This window comes from Vigna angularis, chromosome 8 (genome assembly GCF_016808095.1).
Source record: "Vigna angularis cultivar LongXiaoDou No.4 chromosome 8, ASM1680809v1, whole genome shotgun sequence".
Classification (NCBI taxonomy): domain Eukaryota; kingdom Viridiplantae; phylum Streptophyta; class Magnoliopsida; order Fabales; family Fabaceae; genus Vigna; species Vigna angularis.
Window position 1 is genome coordinate 8,912,970 of NC_068977.1, and position 17,141 is coordinate 8,930,110.

General features: G+C 30.5%; 1 protein-coding gene across 1 annotated transcript; it reads right to left on the reverse strand.

Annotated features, from left to right (window-relative positions):
• Positions 1-6,856: 6,856 nt before the first annotated feature.
• Positions 6,857-8,901, reverse strand: LOC108345155 (transcription factor MYB30). The gene is made up of 3 exons (XM_017583733.2): positions 8,330-8,901; positions 7,805-8,251; positions 6,857-7,575 (listed from the first exon to the last, which is right to left on the reverse strand). The coding sequence occupies exons 1-3, from the start codon at positions 8,700-8,702 to the stop codon at positions 7,319-7,321; spliced, it is 1,077 nt and encodes a 358-aa protein (XP_017439222.1). The 5' UTR covers positions 8,703-8,901; the 3' UTR covers positions 6,857-7,318.
• Positions 8,902-17,141: the final 8,240 nt, after the last annotated feature.

A 17,141-nucleotide genomic window follows, 5' to 3' on the forward strand; every position in this document is an offset into this window, starting at 1 on the left:
GTAAAAACGAACATACAATTAAATTATATAAGCTTCATTTACCTCTAAGCGTGACCGAACGTTCAACAATGCACCTCTAAGTGTGACCGAACGTTCAACAATGCAGAAATATATCTCCTCACTACTGAAATCTTAGAGTTCGACGATCACCCTTTACAAACTAACCAAACAGGAAAAACAGAAATACTCAGAACAAAGTGACCTATTCATGCAACCAAGAATCTGGGTTTGCATGTGTAAGAAGAACGAACGTTCTAAAGAGAAAGTGACTTACCAGTTTCAGAACCAAAAACTGATTGGTTCAACTGGAAGCTCTTGACGCCGGGAGTGCTCCAACGGTGCTTGAGTGGTGATCGGAGAAGAGAAAGTGAGTGTTTTGTAGAGAGAAGGAAAATCTTTTAGAGAGAAGGAGGAGAAAAATGAAATTTCAGAGTTTGGAAGAGAGGTTGCATGTAGAGAGTGGCGTGAGTTTTGAAAAACTAAGCTTTGCTACCACCATCAAGGACGAACGACCACTTCACTGCCCTCACTTGTCTCCCACTTTCTGATTTCCAGATTTCCTTCGCTTGACACCTGGCGTCCGCTCAGAGTGGTTTTGGGTGCGTTTTTAATGAGGTTTGACACCTACTATGCATGGCAAACCTATTATGCTATTATGTGTGGCAACAAATGTGAAGAAAGTTGCTAAACAATGAATGATTCTAATTCTCTCGTATCTGCATATAGGTACACTATCACCATTTTCAACTATAATGAATTATTCTTTGATCATTTTAACATACAAATTGAAGAGCTCCGAAAAAAGGAGTCATGTGGTTAGATGATTATAAATTAAGAATCCAAACACCCTAAGACAAAGGGTCAATATTATTTAATGTATCCATACCTTTCATAGGTAAGATACACAATCCAAAGGACATAGTAATCGATACAATCATTGTTTTCAATGATATATTTCCTTTTAAAAATTTTTTTTACTAGGAAATGAAAAACACACATACAAACAAATTAAACCCTTATCATTTTGATTCATAACAACAACAAAAAATTGTTCAACAATGACACCAAATCATAGTCAAATAAGACACCACCCTTTGATGCTCAACTTTTGAAAACCCTATCTATGATGGTAGTGGATGAGACACACCTTTCTATCCCCCCCTCTTACCTTAACGACGATGATCAAAATGGTGATGTGATGATTAGCAAGGCAGAAAAACAAAGCTCCTAAACTCGAGAGCTATGATACCAGCTTAAAAAAATAAAGAATTATTTTTATTGATATCAATAATGCAAATTACATTCTAATCATCTTTATTTATAATAATAATAAACCTTTAGAAAATAAAATAAAAATACACTAAAATAAATAGGAAGAATCTAAAGATATTTTTTTCTAATTATTTTGAAGACATTAAGAATACCTTTTATCCTAATAATATGCTATTTAGATCACGCACAAAATTCAATAAAATTTGTAATACAATAAACCAACTTTTTGTAATGTATATTAAGTTTAGTATTATTAATATTGTTGGAACAACTGGCTCTAAAGGGGACTGAATAAATCCCTACTCTTCTTTACATGAATGACAACCTAAAATATCTAACGAACAAGTAGAGAAAAAAATAACAAAGAAAATTGTATTGGTTCACCTAAACTATGCGCTACGTCAAATTTTCCTTTTGAAATTATTTATTAAAATGTTTCAGGTTAATTAATCATTTTGTTAGAGTAAAGTCCAACAATCTTGTAGTTTTTATTAAGTACTTATCACAACAAAGTGTAAACCATGGAAATGTTTTATTTGTCATACGATAAATTATGAAAAATAACAAATTATGTAATATACAAGTATTTCGTTTGATAGAGGACGAAACACCTTTCAATAAGTAAATCTTTCATTTGACGATTAGTGCACATAATTTTTAAGTTTACATTGTACCTATCAAAAATATTATTAAAGCTTATTTCATTATGTTGCAAGAAGTGTCTTCATCTTTTGTTTACCTAACTAATATATGAAAGCACAATTCTACATCAAGATATCTTGGGATAAGTTCTAAAGCTAATTTGTTTCAACAAACATCTTAATACCATCTTACGTCAATTCTAGTCAATTCTAGTAAGTTATTTGTCATGTGCGATTTTTGTTTTTACTCTATTTTCAAATAAAAAGCTCCTTGGCCTAGCCTAATGTTGGTAAGTACTATAAACTATCAAAATGTTGTTTAAAAAGAAGATTGACATTTAATACTACATGGAGCACATTTAAAGCATTTGCTTAAACTTTCGGAACATGAGTGAGATTTTTTCATTAGTTGAGTTTTTGGACTCAACCTCGGACATATTTGTTATAAAATACTAATTAGTTTTGATTGCAAAAGAAGGTTTGTAATGTTGGATTGCAACGTTCAAACATTTTAACATTCAAAACTTTATTATGTGCTGCAACGTTCAAAAATTTCATTATTATATTCTTCCTTTTTAGCTCTATAAATAGAGACCTCTCTCCATTTCTAAAATACACCATTCTCTCTTCTCTCTTTCTTTATAAGAAAATTTGGGTTTATTTTATACTCTTTTTTAGAGATCTTTGCTAGTTCTGAGATCCCTAGAGATGTTCTGGGAAGTTCCTATTGTTCGTGATTCTGTTAGCTTTTATCCAACAATCTTAAGGACTTATGGATGACATCAACAACTCAATCCCGGAGGATCAAAACTTTATTTCCAGAACTCAAACGGTATTTACGAAACCACTTATGGATGTGTCAAAAGTTGAAGTCTTCTCTAGATGAGGATGAAAAAGAGGAAGACAAGGCGAAAAAACTTTCATGTGTCATGTCTTTGTAATGTTTGAGGAAATGTGGAGAAAATTTTCTCTCCAGAGAAAGGAAAAGAAATAAGAAGATAAGGTACTTGAGTAATTTTCGTATACTTTACCTACAAATGAGAGAAACACAACCAGGTATTTTTTTCGTTTACCAATCTTAAGTATTTTAAAATTGTGGGGTGTAGGTAATTTTACTTAATTACTTTAAGAAATAAATTTGGCTTTTCACCTAATGATATTGATAATATTCTAAATTTGAAAGTAGAGAATATGTCATTTTGTATGCGAATGACATGTTAATTTCTGGGACATGCAATGAGATTGTCACTATGACTAAATTGTTTCTAGGATCAAATTTTGAAATGAAAGACATGGGTGAAACCAATATAATTTAGGTGTTAAAATCAAAAGGAAGGGAGATAGTATATTACTATCCCAAGAACAACACATTGAGAAACTTCTTAAGAAGTTTATGTATTATGATTTCAAACCTGTGAGTACCCCTTATGATGTTAACTCTAAACTAATGAAAAATAGAGGAGAATCATTATCTCAGCCTTAGTATGCCCAAATAATTGGGAGCTTACTACACTTGATGAGCTTTTCTAGACCTGCTATTTCTTATGCAGCAGGTAGACTGAGTAGGTACACTCAATGTCCAAATCAGGAACATTGGGATGCAATTGCTAGGCTTATGAGATACTTAAGAGGTTCAATGGATTATGCCATTGAATATAGTGGATTTCTCTCTATATTAGAAGGGTACAATGATGCTAACTGAATCTCTAATTCAGATGAGACAAAATCCACTAGTGGTTATGTATTCACACTAGGGGGTGGTACGATTACATGGAGATTAGCCAGACAAACAATTATTGCAAGATCAACAATGGAATCTGAGTTTGTTGCTCTTAAGATGGCTGGTAACGAGGCTGAGTGGTTGAAAAACTTCTTAGCAAGCATTCCACTAGAAATGAAACCAACCCCATCGGTATCAATACATTGTGATTGCCAATCAGCAATAGCTATAGCTAAAATAGACATATACAATTAAGACACAATTTTGTGAAGCAGCTGTTAAAAAGTGGAACTATTTCCATTGATTATGTAAAGTCGGAACGAAATCTAGTAGATCCTCTGACAAAACGCCTAGGAAGACAAATGATATTAGAAACATCGAGGGGAATGAGACTTAAGCCACTTGAAAACAAACAAGTGATGATAACCCAACCTTTGTGACTAGATCCCATGAATAAGGTTCATATGGGTAAAAACAAGTCACTTGTTAGTTCTGATAGCACTAAATTGATTTTAATCAATTATGTCCTTTCCTATGATGTGTGAAAGTGCTAGAGACTACATTATTGAGAGGCTAAACTTTGTCATAAAATTCTATGTGGTGAAAGAATTTTAGCTTAAACAAAGTTTTTAATGATTTTCATATCCCTTATGGATGGTGTATGATTTACAGCATACACTTGATGAAATGACCTATATGAGTGTCGAGTGGAGTCGCTTGCATGAGATTTTTGCATGATCTCTAGAGCACTCATGAATACCGGGCACGCACATGGCCTAGTAAGCGCAACACAACGATAACAAGGATTGTGAGAGTGTATTGTGATTGATAAACCTCTAACACACATCAAGTGTCTTCATATAACTTGTTATACCAACTACATTGTGTGTTAAGTTTCTCAATCTAAGATTGGTTCATATAGCTTGCTATACCAGTTCTGATGCATTACATTCTATGAGACCCAAGATAAAAGTTTCTTATCTTTAATTTTTGAACTATTTGAGTCAAATACTTTTTCTTTCAACTTTCTTTCGCAATAAGTGGGGGATTGTTATAAAATATTAATTAATTTTGATTGCAAAAGAACGTTTGTAACGTTGGATTGCAACGTTCAAACATTTTAACGTTCAAAAATTTCATTATTATATTCTTCCTTTTTAGCTATAAATAGAGACATCTCTCCATTTCTAAAATACACCAAAAATACATCATTCTCTCTTCTCTCTTTCTTTATAAGAAAATTCAGGTTTATTTTATACTCTTTTTAGAGATCCTTGCTAGTTCTAAGATCCTCAGAGATGTTATGGGAAATTCCTGTTGTATCCTGGGGGACTTGCGCAATACACCGTGGATAAGTCCTTAAGGACAATGAATCTACACGGTTTAGGAAATTTTGTTCGTAATTTTGTTAGCTTTTATCCAACAATATTCACTTCTTCCTCAAAGTGCTTTAAGATCTATTGTTTCCTTCCATTTCGCCTATATTTGTTTAGGTCTAACATGAAACCCTTTTCATGATATAGTTGAGGCTTCCTTTTGATCCTTATCTTGGAGATGAACTTCATTTAATCTCAAGATTCCAAGAATCTTGTCCTAATTAGGATGAAATAACGTGCCTTAGTTATGGTTGTTGTCTTGTGCTTCGAAACCTTCAGCATGCATCATTAGTATGTAACCAACAACCTGATGGCCCACCAACATCCAACTCTCAAACTCCACCACAACAATAATGATTGTACATAATATTTTTTGAACCCTTTGTTATTGATGACAAAAGATGGGAAAGTAATTTTAAATTCATGTATAAGAAACTTTCTCAAACTGACTAGCATTTTCATAATATACATAAGTCTTCCGCATCAACTTGTGTTCATCCTAATAGTTTCTTATACCTTAATATTTGCTATAATAACGTCGAAATGATGTGTTCTTACCTATTGTGTTTAATCCAAAGCTTATTGTATTTGTTACCATAAGAAGGAGAAGACTCTTAATACTCAAATGGTCGAATACTTGTTTAGAGTTGCTAAATTATCGCTTAATGAAGCTTTGATATTAAAAATACAAACAAGTAATTAAATAAAATTTTGTTTTGTCTATGAATATCCTAATTTATGTTGTATGTCAGAACTTTCTAATGGTTCACACAATGAGTAAGATGATCTATCAATCCATTACAATTAATGGTAAACAAATCATATGGTCATGTCATAACCACAAATTAATTTAAATGTAAATAATATATATTTTATAAGATTTAAGTTGTTGTAATGTTTAACTCAGTGGAGTTAAACGTTCTAGACAGTTGGTCTAGTGTTGATACTAAGAATGGTGAAACTCATCTAACCAGTTTGGTTAGTTTGTAAACTAGAAGTGGTTAAACTCGTTTTTAGTGGAATCTCTTAAAGATATTTTAAGGGAGAACTAGATATAGCTCAGTTGGAGTGAACTAGTATAAAATCAAAGTTTGCTTTACTGCTTTTATGTTTAAACAAGTTTTTCATTCAACGTTTTTTTAAAACATAAGTGTTCAACTACTGTCACAGATGGTCTAAACCCTACAAAATAATACTAAACACTATTTGTAAAAAGTTTTAAAACACTATTCAAATTTCTTTTAAATATTTTTTTTTCTGTGTTTCAATTTTACTAATTTGAATATAAGTGTCCTTACATGTACTCGACTCATTGCTAAAAAATGACACTTTCAATCAAACTACCATTTATAAATTCAAAAAAAAATTTATGGTTAAATTATTTTATTTCTCTTTTAGCAATATTTTACATTTAGCCTGTTGGTATTTGAAAGTTAAAGAAATTCTTATATGAAAGTTTAAGACCATAAATATTGAAACAAGTGCAAAGATACTCATCTTTATTTATGTAATTTTTAAACTTATTCCTTTATGCAAACTTTTATCACCATTTCACATGTAGATGAAGTGTTAATTTAATAAAGAAATAAGACAATACCTAGACACACTACTCTAAGTACATACAGAATTGGTGTGAAGCTAAAATTCAAGTTCTATCACTTCCATTACACATGACACAAAAGTGAAATTAATTTTAGTAAAAACGTTACAAAAATATAACTCCCAAGTAGTTCACTTAATGTCATCTAGTTTATTAATTGATTCTGGAGAATGGAAAAAGCAAGAACACCATAAATTGTAAGTGCATTTAAAACAAACATGGTCAGTAGCAAAGGAGTTACACAATGTGGCCCATAACAAATGAATCATTCAAAACGGTCGTTGAGTCATTCAAAGAGAACACCTAAGTCAAGTACTACGGCTTTGCTTAAAATGACAAAGTACAACACAAAAAAACACAGTCCCGCTTCTGTCCTAAGATCAGTCCAAATTTAAGAGTTTCAAAATTATCATATTTTTTATATTCTTAAAATAACATAAATAACTCAAAACTCTCTCTGTTATCTCTTTTCTTCCTCAGTTTTTGTTTTGTTTTTTCATATTTATTTTCTCTCCTCATTTCACATTTATGCAATTAACCTTTGGCCATAAATGGGACTAATTGCACACGTGAATGAAGGCAGATCCATTTCTCTTCATCATCACAACCATAATTGCTCACTATTCCAAACTCCTCTTCCCTCTTCCTCTGTTAGGATCAATGTCTTTCTGAGTGAAGATTATTCATTCATTCTAATCAAACATTTTCTTTATGTAGTTCCTACTCCAAGAAAATCAATGAATAACATGTTGGCGCTGTTATCACTTTCCCCATACATTGATAAATTGGTAGTCTTGTTGGTGGCAACTGATTCTGAAACTTCTGATGAGTTTGAATCTGAGTAATGAGATTGGTCCACACCCATTACCCTTCCCATGTGTCCAGTCTCAGATGAACCTTTCCCAGCACCAAAATGCTTGTTGAAACTCACATCCCTGTCTGGTGTCCTGCTTTCCCCAGATAAACCTGCAACCCCACAGAAACAAATGTTAAACATGTAACAATAAAGAAGAAAAAGAAAGGCACTTGAATTCATACAGACAGTTGTAAAGTGGTCCCTATATGTTAATAATATCTGTGAATGACCCTTCAATTAGAGTCATACAAAGCAAACATTTTGTCATACAAATGGTTGTAATGTAAAAGTTAAAATCTTTCATGGTTTGTAATATTTACATGGAAGAGCAAATCATACCCATTAGAGCACCACCAAAGGTTTGGACATTCTGAACTTGACAATGGTTTAGAAAAGGCAGAGGAGTTGATTTTGCTGAAGAGGAAGTGAAGGAGAGGTTAGTTCCTGTTGAAGCAGATTCATCAATGATGGTGCTTGAAATGGTTGATTCACTGCATCCATTCACTGGCAAGATCAAATCCAAATCCTTTGGTGGAAGGATCTGAAACGTGGGTTTTCTCCTTCTGAAGACACATGACTTTTCCCTTTGCCTCCTAGCCATGATCACATGCCAATGGTTCTTCACTGCATTATCAGTCCTACCTGGGAAGAGTCTAGAAATCGTGGCCCATTTGTTACCATACACTTTGTGAGCATTCAAGAGTTTTTCCTCTTCTTCCTCACTGAAAGCCTTTCTGTTAATTCTAGGATCTAACTGATTAAACCACCTCAATCTGCAACTTTTTCCTGCAATTATCCATTCAGCACAAAGACTCTGTTATCACAAAACATAGTAGTTCACTAAAAAGCAGAACTGTCATTTACCTGATCTTCCTGGAAGATGTTCTGCCATTGAGTTCCAATTTTGAGGTCCAAATTGTGCAACAAACTCTTTAAGTTTGGCATCTTCAGCTGATCTCCAATGTCCTCTTGCACAAAGCTTAGTGTGTCTGATTTTCCCTTTAGCAGGATAACTATTAGCTTGAAGCTCTTCACCAGGTTTCAAAGACAAGCCAGTGGCTTCAACCCCAGAAGATTCTTCTTCCTCCACGCTTTTGGGATTCAAAATCTGAAAAGGTATATCAGAACTTTCAGATTTCATGTCTCCAACATGACCCATCACCCCTATAATGTTGAAACACTGGAGACCAATAACAGCAACAGGAGGTGAAGGAAAAACATTCATTTCAGCGCTCATTGAAACTGAAGATGCAGAAAAGCTGAAAGGGTCTAACTTTCACAATGCTGAGTGAAGAAAAACATTAAAAGTTTGTTGGGTGAGAAAAGAATCTAAGGATAGAGCACAAAAATATCAAATGGCAAGGAGAGAGAGAGGAAAAAATGGTGGTCAGAAGGAAGACACAGAAACAGAAGAAAAAGGACAAGGTTTTAAAGAAAAATTCAAACAAATTAAATATGAGATCTTTTTGTTTTACATTTTGAGTTTTCTTTGTTTAAAAGTTCAATGCTTCTTTTGCTCTCTTATGTGAGAATGAGCTAGTGGGGCCACTGTTTCAACTTCTCACTCATTCTAAGAAAAAGAAAACATTAAATAAACATGAGTGAGTGTGTGCATGCAAATTGATATCAGTTCTGTGGTGTCAGTGTCACTCTGGTTGAAAGTTTTTTTTTTCCTTTTCCAACAAGATAGGTGGAAGACTTTTGTAAGAATTTAATTAAATATTTTTTGTTTAAATATTTATTAATGAGTAATTTTGAGTTTTACAAAAATGTTAATATTATATTTAGCTTTTTAATTGCCAAAATTAAGTAATCTTAGACGGGTATAAAATGGTCTAATAAGTATAGAATTTTTCTATGATAAAAAAGTAATGAAATTATAATTATAAAATAAATATAAGTAATTTTTATAATTTAATTGTAGATCATTTTTTATTTATTTTATAAATTATTTGTTTCAGTAAATGATTTTTATTTATTAAATTTAGAAAAATAGATAAATTTAAGAAAATGGTTAATTTAGAAAATCAATTAAATTTAAATAAAATAATAACTTGAAATATAAAAATAAAATAAAAATGGATAAAGGAAATTTCCATATATATATATATATATATATATATATATATATATATATATATATATATATATATATATATCTTACTACTGGAAACATTTTCGATACTTTTGAAATAAATAATGTTCATATTATTGTTTAATTATATGTAATTAATATTGATATTATTTACACTGTTCATAAATCGAAGTTGTTTAATTTAAAACACAATGTCAAGAGACTAAAATTGTACCTTCATAAAATAAAGGATAAGAGGTGGATTTAGGTTAAGAATTTATTAGTAAATTTTTTCTTTAGGTTTCCAAAATGAAACTGTGAGACCCTAGATATTTAACGCACCAAATCCCACACTCTGAACCCCATTTAATGCACTGTGCCACGTCAAAACCCACTCACTTCCACTCTGCATGCGCCGGCCATGTGTCACTGAGGGAACGTTCCAAAAACGTTAGTAGAAAACAAGTGGCATAATGAGAACGGACGTTCGTCCTGTGTGGGAAGGGAAATCACCCTCTGCATGCGCTGACGCCATCTGTCACGTCAGAAGCTTCTAAAAGCTGTAGTGGAAACCAGGTGGCAGTACGTGAATGCATGGCCGTTTGACGTGGGAGAGAAATGATTTCTCTGAAAAACACTTTCCATCAATTCTGCATTCACCTTCTTCCTCACGAAACCCTTGCTCTTCTTTTCTCCAACTTCTCTCTAAAACTCCTTCATCTTCTCTCTAAGATAACTTACCATCCTCTTCTCCGATCCCGTTTCAGATACCGTGGAAGCATTCCCTGCACCGTGAGCATCGTTCTGAACCAAACAGAACGGAGATCTGAACTGGTAAGTTCTCGTCTCTGCTCATTCGTCCATTTAGTTCATGCGAACCAAAATTCTGGTTGCATGCGTGGGTCATAGGTCTGAACTGTTTATGATTTTTGGTGTGTTAGATTAAGTGAAAGTTGTGGAGTGATTCTTTGGGTATAAAGCTGTGAGAGAACGAGCGAAACCCTTGCATTTGGAAGTTCACGGCTAGACCAGGTAAGGGAAGCTTTAGTAATTTAATTGATACTTGCATGGTGTGTGTGAAAGCATGAAACTGTACTGGATGTATGAACTGTATGATATTTAAGTATGCATGAACGAGTACTGTGAAATGGATGGATATGAATGATATTGTTTGAACTATATGTTGAGAATGAAACGTATGATTTGGAAAATGAATGATTTCTGTATGTTATGAGATGATAATATGAATTCTGTAATGTATGAGATTTATGGTGGAGATAAATTATAAGATATGAATCGTATGAAAATGGTGAAGTTATAGTAGATGAAAAATCTGGAAAATATCATAGTCCTTGCTTGATAATGTACGCTCGTCATCGCACGGTCTTATACCGTTCGTTTCCCCTTGAAAATAACTTAGAATAAGAATTCTTTCATTTGGAAAGGATCCTGATTAAGAACGAGCGTCCTTTGTGTGAAGGGTTAGGTTTGAGCGTTCGGCTCAGCCTAGCGTGTCCAACGGTTGAAATAATTTAAGTAAATTAGTAACGCTCGGTTTTATTATCCAGCGTTCGTCATAGGTAGCGCTTAGTCTTATACTGAGCGTTCGTCCAAATGAGCGCTCGGTCTTATATTGAGCGTCCGTTCTATTAGTGCTCGGTCATTTACCTAGCGTTCGTCCTGAGCAGTGTTCGGTTTTATAACTTAACGCTCGTCCTTATCATTGATTCCTCAGCGAACGTAAATAGCGTTCGTCCAAATTATTAGTTGACGTTCGGTCATTGACTGGCGGTATTCCCTCTTGAAATTTAATCACGCTCGGTTTATTTATCTAAAGGAATTGTATTGTATCTATCCCTTGGATTCAATCTAAAATCTTTATACTTAAATTATTCTAAGTATTATTCAGAACTTCTAGAGTCAATTCCCTTTAATTGAGTCAAGTATTTATAACGTCCGTCAGAGGACTGAGGTTCGTTTCTTTTGTTCAGAAACGATTATTTCTCTCTACTGAAATAACGTTCGTCCTTATTTTGAAAAGGATGAACGTTCGTTAATTTATGAAAGTGGAACACAGAATGAAAATGTGAATAATAGAAATGGTTAAGGTGTGCGAACGTTATTTTAAGTGAAATATTGAAAGTGGATTTTGAACGAACGTTCCAAGGGGGAACGTCTATATGATCTGAATGTGATAAGTTGTATAGTATGACCATGGTAAAATCGCTGATGGCTGTTCATCCTGATATTCCGTGAGTGCTCGTCCTCATGTAGAGGGGAGTAGGTCATGCGTGGGAATGGCAGGAGACTCTAGTCCTATTGAGTACTTTGGACTGATAGGGTTAACCTCGGGTGGCAGCTGATGGATGGTTCCAGTTACTACATCACCCGGGTGCACGAACGCCTGCGGTTACATGGATTCATACAGTCCGGACGGTCGTAAATTGTGAGAGTTTGGATGAGTTACTATATGCTTGGATATAAATATATTACTGTATGAATTGTATGGTTGATTTCATATGTTAAAGTATGTTGGTTGTATGAATTAAATTACCTAAGCTTACCCTTGCAATTCCTTGTGTTGTCTACTGTTTATGTACGTCCGTCTTGTCAATGCAATGATCATCCGTTGTGGATGTGAGTAGATGGAGAGGCGCCACTTGAAGAAATGCTAGAAGAAGAAAATTTGGAAGACGCCAACCTTGTTGAAGCAGAGGTTAAAGCCGAGCCCTAGAGCGCTCGTTCTGTAGTAGCTGTTAGTGTTTCTGGTTTGTATTTTGGGACGTTCAGTTATTTAGTTTTGAAAAGTCGTTCGTTCAGAACTTAGTATTTTGTAGTTATATTCCGAACCCTGTATCTTGTACGTTCGGCTTTTAATAGCTGATTTTAGTTAAGACTGCACTGTTTAACTCTGTAAATGTGATTAGTTCTAATTAATGGTAATTACTATTTATTGGGATGTTACAGAAACTATTTTAGTTCGGGTTGATTAAATTTAAAATAAACGTATATAAGAATTTTAAAAATAATCACTTATTCAATAAGTGGATAGGATTCTCATATTAAAATAAGTAGAAAATTAGTTATTTAAGAAAATTAGATAAACACACATTAAATTGCTTAAAATAACAATGACTTTTTTAGGGATGAGAAAAATATGTGTCTAATCAAACTAAAAGAAATTTAAACACATATTTAGGTTAAAATGGATAAGTGGATAATGTTGAATAAATAAAATTAAGTGAAATGAATAATTGTAGGCGGGTTCGGACAGTGAATTAAAATTTTAGAAAGTTTCACATCGACTAGAGATAAAGTCAATTGATAGCATATAAGTAGGTATAAACATCACCATAAAAATTAGTTTTATAGATTGAGTTAGACTTCAAGTGTATTTTTTAACATGATATCAGAGTCAACTTAAAGCATATCCTAGATTGTTTGCCTTGAGTTACGCTTAAAATTCATTTTTTAACAAAATTTTATAGATTCAATTCAAATTTATGTTTTATTATTAGGTTAAATATGTTGAACTTCAATGCAAAATTGGAACTAATTCATGTTGGAAACTTTAACACATTTTGGTCTCCAAATTTTAAATATGAATGGATACAGTTCTTTGAACCCAATTACGTTTTTATTTTAATATTAGATGAGAAAGACATTGGACACAACAAAAAAAAATTAACATAATTGGATTAAAAGAATTATATCTATTCATTTTTAAATTTAGATAACCAAAATATATAAAAGTTTAGAAGTGGAACCAATTCTAATTTTGCATAAAAGTTCAGGGACTAAAATCATATTTAACGCTTTAATATTTATAAATTAAAAAATATATTTAAAATTTAAAATTTTATTTTTAATATGATACTATTATGTTAAAATTTAGGCTTAAATATTAATTCAAGCCCTATTTTTATGGAGCTTGTTCAATGTCTTTTTTTCAATAAAGTCTTATTTTTTTTGTTAATTTAGTCTTTTTTTAATGTCATTTAAATATTTAACAACATACTGAATAGAGTATGCAACATGCCAATATATGGTTTTTTAATTTTTTTAAGTTTTTTTATTTCTTTTTTTTAATTTAAGAAAAATGTATGTATGTCAAGTTAGTATTATATCATGTAAAAGTAGTAGTATCATATGTTAGTGTCACATGTCAATAAAAGTTTAATGTGTCGATGTCAGTGTCACATATCAATATCAGTATGACGTATTCAATTCAGTTCTTATATTTATTATTTCGATTCAATTTAGTTCCAATTTATTTTTAAAATAAAGTTATTTTATCCCTATACAAATTGAGATCAAGTTTAATTTTTATATGAATGTTATTATGATATTTTTATTAAATATTTTAAAAATTATTTTTAAATTGACTTTAACTATATTATTAGAATATAATTATTAGATTTATCTTTGATGTTTGCTACATGTAAAAAATATGTTAGACTTGATTTAAAAAATAAGAATTTTCCTTCTAATTTTAAAGCACCTTTAATCATATATTAACTAAAATAAAATAGGAACTAAATTAGTATTTAATTCTAAAATTTAATATAAGTTATATATAATCATAATCCATTATAATAAAAATATGTTAGTTTATCATAAAAAAATAGTTTTAGTTGACTATGCTGTAAATATGTTAGTTTATCATAAAAAAATGGATTTTTCTTATAAAAATTTATTTAAATATATGTTAGAATCGATTCTGCTTTCGTAGTTCATAGGCTTTTTAATAATGGTGTATATACTTTACTACACTACTAATAATAATTATAATACTAATAATAAGTGAAAAAATAATAATATTTTATTTTTATTTATTAAAACATTTTTCAATTTATCAAACATATTATATCATTCACTAATTTTCATCTCAAATAATTTCATTTCTCATAATCTTTCTCTTAATTCAAACATCCACACCTTCACCTCTTTTTCTCTCAAATCCACTCTCCAAATATTAAATTTTTCTTTAATATTTTCCTTTTATTAATTAAAGAGAAACAAAAGGCTTAAATTTCCCAAGTGTTTTAAATGTGCATGCCTTTCTATTATTTTTTTAAACATATATATATATATATATATATATATATATATATATATATATATATATATATATATATATATATTACATAGAGATTTTATAAAATTAATAATCTCAATCTTAATAATTTGACATAGCTATATTTTTAAATAATATCGGGGCTACGTTTTTAAAATCCATAGAGTTAGAAAAGAACTTTATTAATAGAGAGAGTAAATAAAATAAAATAAGAAAATAATTAAGTGAAAAAATAGTAAATAATATGAACTACTGTTTAAAAAATTTAATTCTTACCATTTTTAGATTTTTGTCCTCTTATAACTTTTCATAGCGTATATAGTTATTAAACTTTTTATTTTAGGATGATTTAATCTCAATTTTTTCAAATTAATAGTCATGTTTAGGAATGAAAAATAGACCCGTTCTAACGGAAATTTCCTTCATAAATTAAGTATGGATATACTTAACTTTTTTAATTGAGTTTGGAAATGTATAAATATCCGCTTCATTTCTAACTTTATATTACTCCTAATATCCATTTTCATTTTAAATTACTAAATGTTTATAAATCATTAGGCAATGTAAAGACTTATAGATATGTACACACGTTCGGGTTATTGTATATAAGGTTTGCAATTTTTCCAGAAAAATTCTATGAATGATTTATAGTTTTGTTTATAAAAAGTTGCACAAGGATTTATAATTTTGTCCAAAAAAAACAAATACATAACAAGAGTTTGTAGTTTTGCTTAAAAAAATTGCATAGAAAAAGATTGTAGATTTCTTTAGAAAAAATTGTATGAAGGTTTACAATTTTTAAGTAATAATCTTTTTTAGTATTGGTGGATGTAGATCTTAAGGTACCAAACTATATTAAATTTCCTCTGTGCTTTTATTTAATTTTTTGCTCTTATTTATGGGTGTCTTTGTGCTTGAAGGGATTATTTTCCTAATGGGTGATTTCTAACCATCCTTCATTTATTAAGTAATATAAAAAAAACTTATCTTGTTTATTATATTTGATTATTAACTTTTGTTTTATTTGAAGAACTTCTTGTTTTACTCAAACAATTTTAATTATCTTTTAATGGTTTGGCTGGTTTGATATTTGAAAAGTTTTCTCAAATTTTCAATGTATTTCTAATCTTATCACATCCTTAATTATACATTTTTTCTTTTTGTGCAATTTTTTTGAATGGTATATGAAATTGTTTATAAGACACACATTTGATCATTTTTACTTTGTTTTAATATTTTTATTTTTTATTTTTTATCATGTAGAATATTTTTAATTATTTTTTATATAATAATTTTTTATTTGAATTATCATTAGTTTAATATATTTTCTATGTGTGATTTCATTTAACTAATGTATTATCACTAACACAAAACAACTTACCACATTATTGAATTTACGTCTACCATGTTGGTAAGAAATGTAAAAATTGTGTGATGATATTTTGTAATTAAATGGTTAATATTGATGTAGTCTCCAGTGGAGGTGAACTAGTATCAATTTGTTATGCCTATTTTGTGTATCCCTACATTTTTAATTTAAATAGTTAATTTGCTTGCATTTGTATATTTATGAGTGTAATTTTTTTTAATTTGTTTTCAGGCTCTATTCATGCTCCCCCCATTCTAAAGCCACATTACACCAATACAACTTTTTAGGAAACAAATAATCTTAAGCACTCTTGATTAAGTGTGTTTAATTACACTTAATTTTTATATAAAAAATATTATGTTTGAATTGTCTACTTTAACAAATTCAAGTATGAAATTGTAAATATTAAATCTGTTATTTCTAGAATAAGATTTCTCTACCATAAAGTTGAAATATACAACTCAAGATTTCCACGTGAAGACAATGCAAGATCAAAGTCTACCTTATATACAAGTAACAATCAAGTTTTCAGAAGATATATAGAAAGATTAAGTTGAAAATTGATCAACACATTGGTAATACTCCACTTTTTCATCTTTTTCTTTTTGTAAAAATGAGTTTTTAATCTCTTTTAGTTTCTAAGTCTTTAGAATTAGGTTAGTTTTTTTGTTAGAATGTAAAAATAGTTTTTTTTGTAAAAATGTAGTTAATTTGGTGTTTTTAATAGATAAATGCGTCTTTTGTTTAATATTGTTTATTGTTCTTTTAAAAACTCCAAAATGAAAATACAATTCTTTTATTTTTGCTTAAACAGGTCTCTACTTTGCTTAATTGCTCATTAACTCTTATCCAATTTCTTTCTTTTTTGTAGAATATTACCCTTGGTCAAATGGGTTGAATTGGTAAAAAGGGAAGGCTAACTTGCCCTATGTGACCAAAAAAATGCATAACTTTCTCAAAAACGCACAACAATGTTACTGAAAATGAAAGTGAAGGTTGATGCATGAGAAGGGGTTTAAATTTTTCCCCAAAACGCACAACCTCTGGTATAGCTTGTACTTTGTAAACTCAGTTCTTATTTTTTCATTTGAAATAAAATTTTGGTTTATGTTTCAATGTTCAATATATTATATTTCTATTCTTTATGTCTTTCTTG